This window comes from Eptatretus burgeri, chromosome 1 (genome assembly GCF_056783735.1).
Source record: "Eptatretus burgeri isolate ZD-2024b chromosome 1, Ebu_testis_v1, whole genome shotgun sequence".
In the NCBI taxonomy this organism is placed as follows: domain Eukaryota; kingdom Metazoa; phylum Chordata; class Myxini; order Myxiniformes; family Myxinidae; genus Eptatretus; species Eptatretus burgeri.
This window is the reverse complement of record NC_140961.1, coordinates 48,768,066-48,786,932: the sequence shown is the minus strand read 5'-3', so window position 1 is coordinate 48,786,932 and position 18,867 is coordinate 48,768,066. Positions and strand designations below refer to the sequence as shown.

General features: G+C 43.5%; 1 protein-coding gene across 5 annotated transcripts in view; it reads left to right on the top strand.

Moving 5' to 3' along the window:
- The window catches only part of LOC147034437 (mitochondrial fission regulator 1-like), a 29,054-nt gene extending 12,357 nt beyond the window's left edge, over positions 1 to 16,697 (top strand). For 4 of the 5 annotated variants that reach the window (XM_085883316.1, XM_085883311.1, XM_085883306.1 and 1 more), the window contains exons 7-8: positions 11,374 to 11,551; positions 16,290 to 16,697. In XM_085883316.1, coding sequence (XP_085739442.1) covers positions 11,374 to 11,551; positions 16,290 to 16,370 — 259 coding nt within the window. In that variant the 3' untranslated portion in view covers positions 16,371 to 16,697. Of the gene's footprint in view, positions 1 to 11,373; positions 11,552 to 15,561; positions 15,638 to 16,289 lie in introns of all 5 variants that reach the window. The other variant, XM_085883297.1, reaches the window with a different exon arrangement.
- The last annotated feature ends 2,170 nt before the right edge of the window (positions 16,698 to 18,867 follow it).

The window sequence follows — 18,867 nt, the reverse complement described above, 5'->3', positions numbered from 1 at the left end:
TTTGTGTAATTTTGGTAGTTACAGTGGAATTTCAATATGAACTTTGCATATTCTGCGAACTTCCATTTATTTATTTATAAGATGTTTTATCGTCAGGTCAGTCTTTTAGGACTGCCACTGGTAACATGTATCCCAGTGCCACCTGCCTCTTGGTCGGGTTGTCGACGACTAAACCGCCACCCCTCACTGGCTTTGCTCGTGTGGGAGGGTGACTGTGACACCCTTTCAGGACGAAAAGTAACACCTGACAAACGGCGGATAAATCCAAAATAATTATCTCCCTCTGGGAGCCAACCACCATCCAGTACGAAGATTTTTTCTCCTAAAAAACACCCAATGAAGGTAGGAAAATTTATTTTTCCACTTAGCGTAGTTACCCACTCCTGCAAAGTGGTTCTATTGTTGTGGGGCCGGGTGTCGGTGGCGAGCACGACCGCTAGGGGGAGCAGTAGAGTCGGCTCCACCAAACACACCGGAATTTAGGTTGTGACCCTCGGATAAGTCCGGAAGGCACAGGTCCCTTACAGGACCATGAATCGCCAATAATTCGACCGCGTGGGGTAGGGTTAATTGCCAAACTTAAATATACCAAAGTACCCACGCGGGAAAGCTATCGGGGAATTCACACCCTCGACAGTCCTCGAGTGGGACGATCCGTTACCATGCTCGAACCGTGTGTAACCCTAGCGGATGGTCACCGAGGCCTGTCGGTTCAAATGCACAATTTACTGCCTTCCTGTTTCTCAACACGCACCGTGCTAAGCCAATGAAAGAAATGACAGGGAACGAGCTGGGACATTCAACAATAGGGAAATTCATTTATAATAATCGGGGAGGGAAGCACACAAAGAGCAGAGTTATCCGAATAAGAAATGTAATGCACAATTCTACTTGAAGACGGGCCCACACACAGACACACACCCCCCAAAAGAAATGATGGCCGCGGCCTTTATTGATACCCCCAGCTCGGAGGGAAGGTGAGCTGGAGGTAAGGATGCTAGCTTGGACCTTCCCTTTCATGTGAAAGTTTCCCTCTATGCGTGATTGGACAAGGGGTGGAGTCGTAGCTGAGGCGATGAAAATCTCCACCCACGTACGTGGTCGAACGCACGTGGGCAATGGCGTCGATGTGTGAAGTGAAGTGAAGGAGATTTGTTGTGAAAAACTCCGCAGCGCACACATGTAATTCCCGTTAGACACAGATAGGGGACCCCAACTATAAAACACATACTTATCGATATAACTAAACTTGGGGACTGCTGTCTGTTTGTGTGCACAAGGCTTCCAAATTCGTAAAACTATCATGAGGTTTCCTTGTTTCAGGACTAGGTGAAGGTTTTGCCAGTTTTTCATCTGTTTTTTTATGCCTCTGCACCAAGGGTGTCGGAGGCATTATGTTTCCGGGTTGTCCGCCCGTCCGTTCGTCCGTCCGGATTTTCGTTTACGCAATAACTCAAGAAGCAGATTGTAGAATTTCATCAAACTTGGTTAAAAAAAGGTAAAGTAAGACAGGGCAATTAAGTGATTAGATTTTGGGCCAGATGTGATAAGGGTCAAAGGTCAAGGTCAAACTCTGAAATTTTACTGTTTATGCCCTAACTCAAGAAATATTGGACAGAATTTCATCAAACTTGGTACAAAGGTAAAGTTAGACAGGGCAATTAACTGATTAGATTTTGGACTAGATATGAGAAAGGTCAAGGGTCAAATATGTCAATACTCAAGTGTTTGTGCGGGAGAGCGGAGGCATACCAGTCGACTGCGCGCAGTCAAATTACTCTCGTTTTTTTGTGGCCCTTTACAAATAGTGGCTTTCAGCCTTGTTTCAGGCAAACTTCAATTAAAATCAAGAATAATGATAGCATAACGCTAACCCAAACGACACAATGCCAGTTTAAACCGCCATAGTAAGGAGATCGACTAAAGGCTATGTATCTAATTCGCTAAGTTGCTGCACCTCCCACTTGCTCTCAGCCAATGACAATGTGGCTGAGTTGTCGCTTCGTTCCATCTCCACCAATCACTCGCTTGTTTTCCGAGTGTACATATGCACAGTGTAGTTTATTGACAATCTTTGCCACTTATGCAGTTGTTTCCTAATGATTAACAAAAAAATTTGGCATGCGAATTTGGGGAATAGAAAATGTCTTATTTGGGAGCATGAGAGAGAAGGGGTATTCTCCATCTCACAAGTTGGTGATTATGATTGTGTATGTAACCTGAATAACTTGTGTGATGAGAGGGTAATCTCCCCACTCAGAGTTACGGGTGGGTTAAATTCCCTCTCTCTACCCCCCCCCCCCAAAAAAAAATTACAGGTGAGTTAATTTATACTCTAGAGTTAACGGTGGGTTAATTCCCCCACCCCCCAGAGTAATGGGCAGGTTATCTCTCTCCCACTCCCCCAAAGTGACAGGTGGGATAACTTCTCTCCTCCCCTTTCCCCCTGAGTGACAGGTGTGTTAATTTCTCTTGCATCCACCAGTTTTCAGCTTGTTCCATCCAGCTGTTCAGAAGTGCATACAAATCAAACAAACACTCAAACAGATACTTTTCAAGATACAGTGAAAGCTGTGTTATCTGGCACCCCTGTCGGTTAATCAAATAGGCCAGTTATCGAAATGTTACATAGAGTTGTACAAAAGAGCAGCTTATTAAACTTTGCCTGTAAAAAATATACTAAATAACATTATTACAGGACAGAATAAAGGTAATGACCAATGAATTATGAAAAACAATAATGCACCTGTATTACAAACCATAAGCTAATTTTTTTTTAAAGTTTATGGACGATCTAAAGTGTCAACGTCCATTTTCTCTCGCTCATCGGGCTCATCTTGTCGAGCTCCAGAGGCTTTCTTGAATCGCTTCCGAAAGTCGGAATGCTGCATTGTTTCTTCCCCCTTCCTCATGATATGTTATTGCATGAGGTTCAGCTTCATCAGTTCCGGTGTGCTGTAAGCTTTCTGCCTTTCAGCAAACTTCGTAAGCGTGTCAAGTGATGATGTATTCCATTACCAATCAGTTTGCTACTGCTTGCCAAGCCAGCCGTTCCTTATCAATTGTTTCGTTGGAGTGCTTGATTGAGTGTTTAAGCCACTTCGCGAGCGCTCGACAAGCTGATTGGTGATGAAACATGCCTCAGCATTAGCCCAAGTGATATGGTCAGTTGAAAAGTCTTCTGAGTCTTCTTCTTGTTCAACTTCCTTCTGTGGATTAACAAAATAATGTGGATGCAAAAAATAAAATAATTTTTTTTTTAAAACGCCTGCTTGTGTGCTTGGTTAGTGGGCACATGTGGCGAAACTGCAAACGCCGACTTGCAGCGCTGGTTATCCCCATATGAAGGGCAGGATCTCCCAGGAATCAATCCTTTGTTGTTAACTTGATTAACAGATTTCAATACAAACACTCAAGAAGTAAACACAGCCACTTATCCCTCTCCCTACAAAAATGTTTTATCCACAACTGATTCCAAATCAACACGAATCCAAACCATATTCATTTGCATTAAAACAAAATCTTCTTCTTCACTTATAATACTGGAGAGCCGCATTCAATCCCGTTCCTCATATTCATTCCATTCAGAAAATACTTGCTATATTCAATACTTTTTTTTTTAACATTTCCATTTTATTCATACACCGGTAATATATCGCCCTATCAAGGAGCATTTCCGATAGTCCACCGCCTTTTAAAGCATCACAAAGCAGGACGTTCCACTTGCAACAAAGGTGAGAAAAGGATACAAACAAAAAAACAGCTGATATTCAACACTGTCGGACCTCTCTCCAAAATTTGCGGATCCCGTGTTTTCGCATGTCATAAAGTGTGACCTGCTTTGACATTCGCACTTCGTTTATTCGCGTTTACATTTTATTTTATTTTATTTTTTTAATTACACTTCAGGACTGTTCTCCTATATCCACTTGGGAAATTAGAAATCAGCCAACATCACATAATTCCAATAAAAAAAGGTGCAAAAACGGATCCCCTTAACTCCAGGCCAATTGGTTTGCTGTATTTCCAATCATCAGCAACATCATGGAATCCATCATCGCAACTGACATAAAATCATTCCTTTTCTCCAAAAGCCTCATCTCAGATCATCAATTTGGATTCAGACCTGGTCACTCTACCTTGAACATGCTGCTTCTACTCTCCCAACAATGGTGGAGGCCCTCAATATATCAGACATGAGATCAGGGCCGTCTCTCTGGACATATCTCGAGCTTTTGATACAGTCTGGCATCCTGCCTTGCTCTCCAAACTGTCTGCCTGTGGAATCCAAAGCCAACTCCACTCTTGGATTACTGACTTCCTCCACTCTCATAGATGTGTGGCTTTCAATTGAAACCTTTCATTTCCTCTTATTGTCAAGGCTGGAATATCCCAAAACAGTTTTCTAGGCTCCATATTATTCCTGATCTTCATCAATGATCTCACTTACTCTCTGGAAAGTCCTCTTTATCTCTTTGCTGATGACTCCACACTCTGCTGTGACATCTCTCATCCCTTTGACAGACAGACAGGCAGCAGCCTCTTCCCTCTCCTCAGACGTTGACAAAAATCATAAACTGATCAAACACAATTTTGCTTATGTATTCATATTGTCCACCCTTCACGTTTTCCCATAGCCCTCATCGTTACCTGTATCCCTTGTTTATCTATCTCTGATTACTTTCTCCCTCCGCCCTGCTGTTGATGTTTCCCTTGACTCCTGCTGTTCCCTTTGTTATGTTGTGTCCTGATTTGTTCTGTTAATTGCTCTTCTATAAGCCTCGGCAATGTATAAAAATTTTTTTTTTTTAACAATGCCTCAATATTTGCAGCATTTTTCAGGAACATAGAACATTTCCCCCAGATAGCGGGGTCAGACACTAATTTATCCGCACAATTTTTAAAGGGTGAAAGTTAATTTTTATTTATTTCTCTTAAAACCTGTAATTGGTCAAAACGCAATGCCATCTATTTATTACAGAAGCCAAAAAGGCACAATTTCCCTCTTCCACTCTGCACTGCATTGTCCATACTTGAGAGCTGAGGGGTTGTGTACGATTCGACATTGTGCTTCACCTACAAATTATTATTTCATATGCAGTCTGTGACTGCTGGTTGCATCATTGCTGGGAGCGTGGCTGTACCACTAATGCAGTGCCCCCGTTCAAAAAACATTTCCTCTTGACCTCAAAGGCACGTCACCTCAAAAATTCCTCTCATGCACATACGTAAAAATCGATGTTGTAAAAGGAGCCGTGTCTGTCAGTCTGTTTGTCTGTCTGTCTGTCTGTTTGTTCTGTTGTAACTTGAGATCGGATTCACGGATTTCAATGAAACCAATGACTGTGGATTCAGGGAACTCCCAGGAAGGATTGCAAATCAAAAAAAGGGAAGAAGGAAGGTTTGTGTGTGGGTACATTGGCACACATGGCAAAACTGCAAACGCCAACTTGCGACACTGGTTACCCCTGTATGGATGGCATGATCGCCCAGGATTCCTTTTTTTTTATTATTGCTCCATAGATTAGCTATCTCAGCAGAGATTGAGATTCCCTTCAGCGAATAAATGGGTCTTATATGCTCGTGACACTAAATATAGGGGAGATAGTGGAGAGAAAGATTTAAGAGGTATAAAACAACAAGGTTTTGTTTTTTTAATGTTTGCTTGTATTTTTTTGGCAAACAAGTTTTACATAACGTGGTGGTATGCTGACGTCTGGTTCGAATGCGCTAAAAACTAGAACGGCACTTGGTCGAGCGCATATCTCCGCTAGGCTGAACAGTTTACATTTTGTATCCCACTGATAGACCGGATCTGCAGTAATACCTTAACCAAATTCGAATCGGCTTGTTCTTGTCACCTACCCAACTCATCCACCAAGTTTTCTTATCAGTCCGCAGCCTTTTGAGACATCGTGCTATATATCGTTTTTGGCCCCATCTCTCAATGGTGAGGAATCGCTTTAATAAATGTACTATCCAGATCTTCAACAAAATCTAATGAATTTGTCCTTGTCACACACCCAAAATGGCCAAAAACAAAATGGCCACCAAAACGTTATTTTAGCTATTATTTCCAGTCTTCCTGAGGTCAAAATGCACAGTTCAGAAGTGTCATCCATAGGCATAACGCATCACCATATATAAACTCTTCGTCCTATCAAAATGTGATGTCTGCATTTTAATTAGTGGCAATGTTGGCCATCTTGTATTTCAAGATGGCTGCCATGGCCAGCAACTATTTCTCCTAAATCGACTTCTAAGGTACATCCTGAGTTTAACTGTTCATAGTTTTAAGGAATAGAGTATTTGATTTGGCCCAAATATTTCCACTCGTAGTTTTAATCAAGAAACACATATTTGCTCCATATATGTGTGACAATAATTTTGTAGTGAAAATATCAAAGCGTAGGTTTAACCAGGTTGATCCAGACCAAAGCCAAGAATGGTTGAACGGGACAGGGAAAAAGGGAGGTGGCATCATTAGTATCACCAAGACCACGACAGCCTTAAGCAGGTGGGCCCTGTCCTACAACCTTAGATCCCACACGTCATGTGAAAGCAGAGAAATGTACCACCTGAACATGGATGAAGAGCCAATGCACAATGAATCTTCAAAAGGAAGACAAAAACAGGACAGCCAAGATGAAGACAACCTGATGGAAGTATTGCTATCATTCAACATATTTGCGAATGAAGAGTCTCCAGTCTTGCAAAACATCGCAACAAAAGACCTTGCCACCCAAAAGATTGGAGATGATCTCCTGAATGCAAAACACAAAGGACAAAAGCAACTCAACACATTTGTCGAAGATAGGGTTTTGCCATGTGAGGAAAGGAAGGTCAAATTTCGTGACGTGACAAACAATAACAAGCCATTGACATTTTCGTCCCTCTTTGATGTGGAAAAGAAATGCTCCAAAGCTTGCAAAGACAAGGTCTTAAAGGCAGACCGGTCAATCCTACAGCGGCTGATCATTGCCAATGAAGCAGGGCGGAGGGTCAACCTAGATGAAATCTTGTCCCATGAGCTCTTGCCAGTGCCGATTGCACTGGCAGAAATGAATGGTGACATCCATACAGGATCCAAAGCCATTCTGTCTCAAGTTCTGACAGGCGAAACACCATGCCCACCGATGTTGGCACCAGCTGAGCTCGGTGACAATGCAACCATTATTATTGATGGACAAGCCTTGGTGATTGCCATTGGGAAGCCACATGGACTTTCTACATTTGGAGATCTGGCTGATGTCTTCAAAAACACTGCCCTTCAGATGGGACGTTTGTTTGACCGTGTTGATGTTGCAATCGACAGATATTATAAGGTGTCCATTGAATCTGGGAGGAGTAAGAGGCGTGCCAAGGGCATCAGACCCATTTGAAGAGTCAATGACTGTCGTGAGGTGCCCTTGCCCACTGATTGGAGTAATTTCCTGGCCTTGGGGGAAAACAAGGCAGACCTGGCACGATTTCTCTCTGACAAAACATGACAAAACCATCGTTGTGGCTGGTGGGTTCACTGATGAAGAGAGGGTTGAATCAAACAACACGGATGTGGACACATCGGTGCTTGAAGCTCGGCATGAAGAGGCTGATACCCGTATTATTTTACACTGTGTTAAAAGCAAAGCTGACAGCATAGTGGTTCAAGCCAGGGATACTGACATTCTGGTTCTTCTTCTGGCTCACTTCCCTCGAATGTCTTGCACAAAACTCTGGCTCAAAGCGGGCACAGCCAAGAAAAGAAAATATATACCTGTTCACACAATAGTGGGGCAGATGCCGTTTGGTCAGACTGTGCTGGAAACCATTCCAGCCTTCCATGCTTTCACTGGAAGTGATGTGACATCCTTCTTCTCAGGCCACAGCAAATCCACTGCATGGAAAGTCTTTACAGAGCATCATGGACTACTGCAAAATCTTGGAAATGGAGATCTTACAGAAGGAACTGCTAAAGATGTCGAGCTGTTCGTCTGCAAATTGTACAATATGCACAACGTTGACACAGTGGACAAGGCTCGACCAGTACTGTTCCTTAAGTCCTGCGCTCCAGAGTCACTCCCCCCAACAAGTGATGCACTATTCTTCCATATGAAGCGTTCACATTATCAGGCATTGGTGTGGAGACATGCACATCTGAACTGCCCAGATCTGCCTCCACCCGAGTCAATGGGTTGGAAACAGAGCGAGGACAAACTGGTGCCCATTTTGATGTCATTGCCACCTGTACCCCAGTCATGTCTGGAACTGATTTCCTGTAACTGCAACACTGGCTCTATGAATTTACGGTGCAAGTGCAGAAAGTCTCGTATGTTGTGCACATCACAATGCAAATGCAAGGATAACGACAACTGTCGCAATGAGTAGAACTGTGAATGAATGAATGAATGAGTGACACAATTTCAGAGATATCAATCATTTCCATATGAGACATTGTAGGGAGATGCATATTCTATTAAATTGTGGCGAACAATTATTTGCACATTGCGACTGGATATTTTCGGGCAACACTGTCCAGGATGGAAAGCTCAGTGTATGTGATAAAGGGGCTGTCACACCTTGACGTTTTAGCCAGCGTACGGCAAGGTATCAAAATGTATGTAAAACGCTGGCGTACGCTGAACTATTGATGTTTTTTTTTAAGTTTTGGGCATATAATAACGTGTTGGATGTATGCATAACATATTAGTAACGAACACAGAACGTTTCAATCACATATAGATAACTTATACCAACGAATGCTGAGCGTGTTGTTGGCGTTCACAACCTATGCCCAATGATAGTCTAACTTATGCATAGCGCGCGGCAGCGTATCGCCGATGATCACGTGGCGTAGGCTATTCATAGGCCGCGGCTCGACGATTCAAATCATAACCGCACTACACATCGAAGTGTGAAGCCGCTGTCACACCTTGACGTTTTAGCCAGCGTATGCCGACATATGAAAAATTTGCCGAACCAAGCTGGCACATGTCGAATACGTTATGGTTAAGTTTTGTATACGTTAAGAGCACGCTGGCATACGTCGTAGTATGCTGGCATACGTCGTCATACGCCGAGTACGTCGAGAAATTTTCAGCATGTTGAAAATTTCTCGACTTACTCGACGTATGACACACGTTCTACATACGCTGGCCATAAGTTGTAGGCACGTTATGCGATCATTGACACACGTCGACACATGTTACTTGTACGTTACTCATAAGTCGAAACACGTCGAGGTAATGGTTAGCGTCAGTATTCCAGACTCCCTGTTTTTTTTTTTTTCTTTTTTCTTCGGTATGACTGTGATGTTGACACTTCGATTTCTAGTGCGGTTATGATTAAAATCATTGAGCGGAAGCCTATTAATTATATTATATTATAACCGCACTAGAAATGGAAGCGTCAACATCACAGTCATACCGAAGAAAAAAGAAAAGAAAAAAAACCAGGGAGTCTGGAATACTGACGCTAAACATTACCTTGACGTGTTTCGACTTATGAGTAACGTACAAGTAACGTGTGTCAACAATCGCGTAACGTGCCTACAACTTATGGCCAGCGTATGCGGAACGTGTGAGTCATACGCTGGCATATGTCGAAAAATTTCAAGCATGAAAAACTTGTCTAACAGCTTGGCGTACTACGACGTATGCCAGCGTACTACGACATATGCCAGCATACTACGACGTATGCCAACGTGCTCTTAACGTATACAAACTTACCCATAACGTATTCGACGCGTGCCAGCGTTTTAGCCAAATTTTTCATACGTCAGGCATACGCTGACTAAATCGTCAAGGTGTGACAGGGCCTTAAGCGATGTGTTTGCGGACAATACAGTCAGTTATTCCAGAACCTTCGTTTGGAGTTTATTTAGCATGAGTGGTAAAAATAACATCACATGTATGATATATGACTAAATATTTCATAGATGGTATACAGGACAAAACAAAACAGACAAAATATAAAGTAGCATTCTGTACTACCAGTAAGTTCTTGACATTCAATGGGATGGTATATGTTATTATGGTGAATGTCGACAATTTTAGTATGTAATTACCTCTTCAAGCATGACTATTAAAGAACAGGTTTCAGTGTAAAATGCTTTGAATTTCTTACTGGCAATCATGAGCCCCAGCACTGCTTAAATGCTTGTACCTAATATAATTCACTGTTTGTCATCATATGAATGTGCCTACAAATATTTCCTATATAGGCAATATACCGATTAACAATGACAGCCATCTTGAAATTCAATATGGACACCATAAACCGATGTGAAGAAACTAATAACAGTATTTTGCATATTTGAGTTTAACTTTGTACATCATGATGCATTTTGAATGAGGAGAGTACTCAACTTTGTATTTAATTTAGGGAGGTATGCAAAAAATACAGTAAAATAGCATCTTTGGCAGCCATTTTGTTTTTGGCCATTTTGAGGCATTTAGAGTCACAGGAGAGGGTGACAGACAGCAAAAATGGACTCAGCACACCCAAATTATGATAAAAAAAAGTGGTTTGTCAACTTTTCCCCAAAAATGCCTCCAGCATTTTATAGAAGCACATTTATCAGATTTCTGACCAGTCTATTGTGCCTCAACTCCATTTTAATGCAGCTGTCTTTATTCCTCATTTGTTCTTTCAAAATTTCTTCTTACTGTTTTAATCGATTGAAAAGAAAATACTTTCCATATCCAGATCTTCTCAAGGGGCTGGCCGGACGGCCGAGAGGTACACACGTTAAATGTCTGCACAATGTTTTTTTTTCACACCATTTTTCTCATCTGCCAACATTAGTTGGTGGACGTTAAAGATCTCACGGTGTCCTTTGTGAATTGTCGGCGAGCTATCGCCGGCACCCTGAACAAATTACAAATTCATGCCCTAACTGCTTTGAAGGCAATGGCAAACCACCCAGTATCACCCATGCCAAGAAACTGCTTCAGGCAGAGCACACAGTCAATCAATCGATGTTCTCAAGCTCCTCTCTCTTTTTTTATTTTTTCATTCAGAATTCTCTTTTCTAATTCTGTAATCTAATTATTTTCTAACCCCCCCCCCCACCTCCAGTGCCTCAACCTCCCCTTCCAATTGTGTCCCATCTTTGCTGCCCCTCCTCCCAACCCTAATCTCTATCTTTTCCTCCCTCCCCCTCCCCCCTCCCTCTTGAACTACCTATGAGGCTTTGAAAGCAAAAGTACCACTCATAAAAGCAAAAGGGCATTCCTACATCGATCATTACATATTTCTTCATTACCTTGTTATCTTTGACGCAACGTGTGCTCAGTGTTCTCAGAACTTTAGTCTTTGTCCCTTAAGGTACACAAAAGCTCATACAGAGACTATTAGCAATAAGCATGAAACTGACGAGCACCAATTGTACAGGTCTCCCGGAGGGACTCCGATGCGACGCAGACCGGCAACGCCCAACACTGATGACCCAGTGGCTCTTATCACTTCAGCACTTCGTCGGAAATTTTCCCATCGCAGTCCATTGACCAGAGAGAACTCTCCAGGGAAGAGTGACTCCTGGAGTCCCAAAGAAGCGTTTCATCATCTGAAGGTACATTGTGTGGAGCTCTGATTAAGTGTTTATTTTTTACACTGATTTTATTTGAAAGGTTTTGATGCTGAGCAATGATTTCATGAGAATAAGTTCCATGTTGAGAAGATTGTATTTTTATTGTTAATAAAAACATGCCAATTAATCGTGTTTCATACGTGCTCATCTGATAGGATGTTCCAGTCGGCACCAGAATGTATGGAAGGATTGGAAGCACCTTTCGTGATTGCTTTTGGAAAAAAAACAAAAGTGCTGGGCAATGCGAATAGCCTGTTCATTCTGGGGGGTTTTTGGGGGGGGGGGGGTTGTATACCTTGACAAGGCTCGTGTGAGAGCGAACACACAACGCACAGCAAGGGGGGGCATGAGACGAGGGGCGGGAGTGGGAAGGACAAAACAGTGGGGAACAGAGACATTAGGAGATCTGTGGAAGGGAGAGGGATGGGGTGGGGAACATGAGGAATACAACAAGTGTATTCTGGGGCTAAATTGTATGGGGGGAAAAAATTGACGTCGTCGGTCACATGATTCAGCAGCCATAATTTTTTTACACAAAAACATTCAAAATTCCTCTCCGAAACGGCTGAGCAGATTGAGTTGAAACTTTATAGATATTGTTGCGAATTCGCGCCCGCCGGCGTGCGAGCGGCCACGTAACTCGAATCGCGGCACGTCGCCCACCGGACGGACAATTCCGTCGTGACCCTCTCAGACTAACGCCGGCAACTAGTCACGGGTGGGCCTTTCGGCCTCACCACGATCGTGCCAATCGGCCCCCCGCGTGGGATAGGGTTGTTCGCCAAATTCGACCTACCTAAGTACCCACACGGAGGGTAGACCGGGCGATCGCACCTCGCCCCAGGTCGACTTCGGACACGGGCCACTTTAAGCGACCCGTTCCGTACTATCGGGATAACCGAGCGGTGTTATCGTCAACCTCGACGGTTCCGATTAATTGTCGGGCGTATTTAGCCCCTACCAACCCTTTACGTGAAGTAAGATGGAGATTCAATTAAAGAAAAGACGAAGCGAAACGGGAAAAACAGTTCAACATAATTCACATTTATTCCGCGGCAAACTGAAAGCACACATATACAATTACAACAATTATGCACCAAAAGCAATTGCAACAAAAGAAACACAATGCAGATCTACTACCGACTACGCGAGCACACGGCCACACTTACACAGTTTTACTTTACAGACGGCGCCGACAACACATATACTCAAAAGCAAAAGAAAAAGGGGCCACCCTCAACTACAAGGGGGCAGACGTGGTCTGTGGGCGCGAGACCGGGCAGAGCCTACCCGTCTTGTGATGAGCCGCAAAATGGCGGCGGCGCCCCGACTCTGCGCTCCTCCGTGGGCCTCGCTGGCACTGCCTGGAATGGGGTAGGAATGGTGCCCCCTTTTCGCACTATCTCAGCGCGGGGGGGAAACAGGGGGGGGTTGTTGATGCTCTGGGGAAAGAGGATAGCTAGCTTGCTTGGGTCCGGCGACGAGCAACTCCACTGCGCCCTCGACCGCGTTCCCGGCTTCTCCTCTCTGCAGCTCCCCGACAGACTCCGAACCCCGACAGACCGACTCTCCTCCAGACCCGTCTTGACTGCTGCTGCCACACTTCGCCGCCGCCACAAATCGCCCGAGCCCGAAACAGAAACTCTCAACTGACTCAATTCGCCCCGCGCTCGGCGCTTTATAGTAGAGCAGGAGAAACCATATAATATGCAGATTTCCAGATCAGGATGGGCTCGTTGGCCGAGCCACGCTCGCCCATTGGACGGAGGAAAAGTGGGCGTGAATCATTCCTGATCCGCGAATTTGCATATATCGATTCTACTCCGACGCGCCTGGAGGCGGGGCCAAATCGCCCCGCGCTTAATGATTGGACGGATCAGAAGTGGGCGTGTATCATTCTTGATCCGACTTCTCGGAAAGGCCGTTTTTTGCACCCGCTGCTCGGCGCGCGCCCTGTACGAGTCCAGGATCGGTGCCCACAAGCGGTGCGGGGAAGGCCGCAGAAGGAGAGGTGAAGGTGGTGGAGGGTTTATTGTGGCGGTGATGGCCATGGCGACGCTTGGAATGGCGGTGATGCGATGGTTGCGAGAGCGAGTTGTGACGGTAAAGGTCGTGGCTGTTGGCGTTGTTGTTGTTGTGAAGCGGCGTTGCGGTTGGTGGTTGTTGTGTGATGGCGGTTGAGACGTGGTTGGCTCAAAATAAAGATAGAACAGAAAAACGGCTATCTTAAATGGTCGCAGCCCGAATGAATGACATTTATTCCCTCTAAACAACGGGTTTGGGCTAACTACACATGTACTTACAGAGATATCTCACCTACGGGACCTGAATGGTGGTTTGCGAATTTCCTCAACCACAACAATGTGATCACCTTTCCATGAGAAACAAAAAGGTCTCCCTCATTGATGTCATAGGTCACATGGTTTGGCAGCTATGATTATTTTTTTTTGAAGAATAAAACTTTTAAAACCTTCTCATCCAGAACAGCTTGACAGGCCGAGGGGAAACTTCACCCACATGTTCTCCAAGCCTTGGGGATACCAGGGTGTTTCCCAGTAATTACGAGGTCACGTGGTCCGGCAGCCGTGTTGGATTGAACGAAAATCTTTTTTAAAAATAACTCTTTAAGCACTTCATCAATCGACGTGAAACGTCACAATTATGATCTGGTAGTCATGGGGAATAAATGTTTTAAATTTCAACCTGATCGGACGGGTGGTCTGGCAGCCAGAATTATTTAATAATTTTGAATCTGGGTTCATGGATTCAAATCAAACTTGGTACAAGGATGTAGAATGATGTAATAATGTGGGCGGAGGTATATCTGGCGATGTCACGATGTCCAAGAGTGCCGTTCCAGTTATATTTTTATCTGCACATCGTCCCTGCTTCGTATTTAATCTACACACTGTACTGTACTCCTGACATCATAATTGAATGGTATCAAGTGACTTTAATTGAGAGTAATTTTCGAAAAGCTTCCCCAAACCCGACAATATGAGTGAACAACGACCTGCATCTACTCCGTCAAGGACTTATGGTAAGAGGTATCGTCACTCCATTACTTTAGCCCTCCACCCACACATCTCCAGGCCTCGACATGAAATCTCTTCTATTATTGGTGAGTACAGTGCTGTACTCATTTATTTTTCTTCTATTTTAATGCATTTGTGGTAGGTATTAATTTTATTATACATTTTGTGATGTTCTTTATTGATTTCCTGACTTGTGTCTTTTTTGTATCTAGTGAGGTTAGATATGGTTGTGTATGGTCTGTACATAACCTGAAAATCAGCCCCCCAGGAACGCATCTTCAATTTATATCACTGTCGATGGGAAAACATTTTTTTCATGCCACGCACTGTTTTCATTGACCGTGAGGTTCGTATAGCGAGGGGTGCCAGTACTTGGGTTTATAAGGTACTAGACGACCCGTGAACCCGTTGGGTTGTGACAGTGGTTGATGAAAAAAATCATTTCAAGAAAGAAAAAAAAGATAGCTCCAGCGAACTATACTGCTGAGGTTGTTTGCATTGATCAAGTTCTCCTGAAGAGTACTTGACTGAATCGGGAATTGATTTTTTAAATAATTATTTCATTGCCCGATTTGAACGAAACTTGATACTGCACACCGCAGGAGAATGGTGAGTAAGGTGGCTCTAAAAATTTTGCACTATTGTGTACAGTTTTGGCTGTATTTCGGGAACATACATACATACAAGATGAGAGTTTTAGTAATATATCGATAGATAATTTGCCCCAGAATTAATTGGGCATAATTTTTTTTTTGGGGGGGGGGGGGTTGCTTGCCCCAAAACGTCATGCTTTATCAATCAAGTAGTCCTGGGATTACAAACAATGGAAAAAAAAACCACTAGTGGCAAGAGTCACCCACTCAAATACCAGGGCCATCACGCCCAAACCAGGCTGCATACAAGTAGCCATTCAGCATCATTACGGGTGATGTAATCACACTTCTTGATTCTGTGCAGGAAGGATGTAAAATGGCGGACTTTCCCGAGTCTGTGCAGGCAGAGAGTTTATCTTGGAGCTCCACCAACCACACAAGTATGGTTATCAGTTTCACTCTGGTCAGGCCAGTTTGTACAGCATCAATTAAGAAGTTTGTGATGTCGCATGTAAAAACAAAATTATGTATGATGTATTATTTTGTGGCAGCCAGTGATAGTGTGAATGCAAAACGGGCCTAGTCCTATGTGGCCTCGAAGACTTCTTCGTTCGTATGCAGCACAAGGCTGTGGAGTAGCATCATTGCCTGTCGTTGTAGCTGTGCCCCCTTTAGGTTCGGAGAGGAATTTGTAATTTGGCCATCGTGCCAGCGAGAGCTCACCTCCTATTCGCAATGGACACCTTGGGATCTTTAATGTCCACCAAATGCTGGCAGATGGGACGCTCGTTTAATGTCCATCCAAGGGACGGCACACACATTGATACATCACCCTGCCTTTGAAGCACTGGGATGACGGTTTATAGCTGGGTCGGGATTTGAACCAAGGCTAGACAGCTTTAAAGGCAAGTGTGTGTTCCTTTCGGCCATCCTGTCAGCCCTGAGGATATGATCTAGATGAGCCTATTGTCTGAGTTTAATGGCTTTGTTTTTATTTTTTTTTTAATTGTTTTGTTTTTTTTTACTCCAGTGCTCAAATCTTGTCTGCTTTTCACTCCTCACTCTCCCCCACACCCCACATACATTCTCTAGTTTGAGCAGCACATGCTCTGGAATGTGAATCGCAGGACATCTCTGACCAAGAACCAGTTGACAAGCCCCATTTCTCAATAGGATTTTGGAATCTTGTTGAGGATCAGACATGCCCAGGCCATATTGTGGTTAAACCCTTGCTTATGATTCACCAGGATGCTTCATCATATCGCCCCCATTAGAGTTTTTATTTATGGCTTTTCTGAAATGTACATTTTGCATCTTAACAAAGGCATTTTCAGGTTATTTCTCTCTCGTGCTAAATGTTTACATGTCATATAGCTTATGCTTCATGGATTACAACGGCTATTTGGTGAACAATTTAATTTAATTCCAACAATTTGACAGTGCAGAAATACATCTCTCGCTTTATTACTCTGCCTAATAAAAATGGTTTTCTTTCTCTCATTCTCAGATAATGCATTTGGTGTAGGATATCCAATCACAGCTAATCAAATCAAAAGTGCACCAAAGTTATTGAGATTAAAGAAAAATTCTCCTGAACGTTGAGGCCAAGATGAAGTTGGTGTCCGCGCGGTTACTCTGCAGTGCATCCTAATTCGGCCCTAAAGATGGGCATCGATCAGACGGAGGAATGGAACTCGTGAAGACGCATTTAAATGCGAGGGGCGGCCATTGTTTCCGACATCCTGTGGTGATCCATCTCAAAAAACCGGTTCCTTGGACGTCATTGTATCTCATCTCATCATGTCACTGCCGTCCGTACATAGCCTGACCTTATGTGGTAAATAACCAGCCGAGCACCATTTCATTATAGATCTCCGGAGGGTGTTTTGTGTGGTAAACATGAAGATGGAAATGTTTTGCGCTCTTACAAACCCATTCGTTTTAGAAAAAAAATCGCTTGCCCTGCACACCTTTACACCCACCCAGTGTTTGAGCACTACGATCGAGAGTGAAAACACTGAAAGCAACACGTTGATGAAAAGTTTCATTACAAAGATGAAGCTGAGTGCTCTTTTCACCAGCAAAGGCCAAAGGGATCACAAAGTCTAAAACCGAGTTTGAGGCTGGTTGAATTAGGCCAGTGCATGAGCAGTTGTGCAGGTGGGCAGGTGATTTAAGGAGACAAGGCAATAAACGGAGGGGGGAAGTGTTTGGATGGGTGTATGGGTATGGGATACAAAAATATGAATGAGATTAGAACAGGGTGAGAGTTGGATGGGAGTATTGGGGATGAGGGTTTTGCCTGCATGCTTCATTGGCTGTCTGGATTTTGAAATCCATAGAGCACTTCACCAGCATGAAATCAAACTGAGACACGTGCGTTGACCTTTCTGCATTTCCATTCTTCTTTCAGCGCAAGATTATTTCACTTTGAAAACTCCAGTTGCAAACAACTCCCAACTTTTTTGGATTTTTTTATTTTATTTTATTTTTTTTGGAGTTTGGATTGTCATGCCCATACACCAGTCTGGAATGTCGGTTATTTAAGCTTCAAAAGCGTCGCATTAACCTATTACCAAGACTGGTGATTAATGCTTATCCCCACTAACCGCTAACGCGACAGTTAAGTTGCGTTTGTGTTGGGAATTATGTGATGGGCAAAGCCGTGTTTGGGCAGACTGGTGGTGACTGCATGCAGTTAGATAGGTGTGTGGGTTTTATTGAATTAAATTGCATTCCTTGATTTATACGTCACAGTCTGAGACATTGCGCCACTCCAACCTCGGTGTGAGATGTTTCCAAAACCTCTTCACCAAGACCCTCATGAGTATAAATCAGAGGCTTACCAGGAACGAATCCAGGATTTTTGCGAAAGGATTGGGGGGTGTATGCTCTCCATCAGGTCATGAAAGCTTTTGATATATCTCTTGGTTTGAGAGTCACCTTGCTTGCTTTGTGTAAAGACTACTTGTTCGCATCATTCAATGTGGACCCATAAAGCAAGTAATGAGTACATCTCGTGTGTTATGGTACAAATCTTTGTCTTGTTAGCTCAACTGGAACGTAGTTCGGGGAGTTTATGGGATGGCGTTTCGTCCGTCCATCCGCAAATACTTGCAACTTCTCCTCTGAAATTACATATGCGGTTTTGATGAAACTTTACCACAACATTCATCACCGTGTATGTACCAAAGTTTGTTCATGACAGTAGAAAAATTGGGGTCTCAGTGGGTGTAAGGTGCGGTTGCCCCCCAAAATATTATTTGCTTTCTTTTCCAAAACCACACACGATTCTGATGAAACTTGACCACCACCTTCATCACCCGTGATGGACTAAGGTTTGTTCACGACATTAAAAAGAAAAATCCATAGGTATTTACTTTCTTCTCCGTTACATATTTTGTGGGTCATCTTTGCCTACCAGTGGTTCCCTCCTTCTTATCCGGCCGTGACCAGGTGAGTGCCCAGGGGTTTTGCCCCTATGTTTTTGATCTTTTGTTTCGAAGTCACCAGAGGCATTATGTTTTTAGGTTGTCCGTCTGACCATGCGTCCATGATAGGTTTTCATTACCATGATAATTTAAGAACGGCTGAATGGATTGAAGTCAAACTTTCTACAAGTATGTATAATGATGTAAAGATGAATTGATTAGATTTTGGAGGCAAAAGG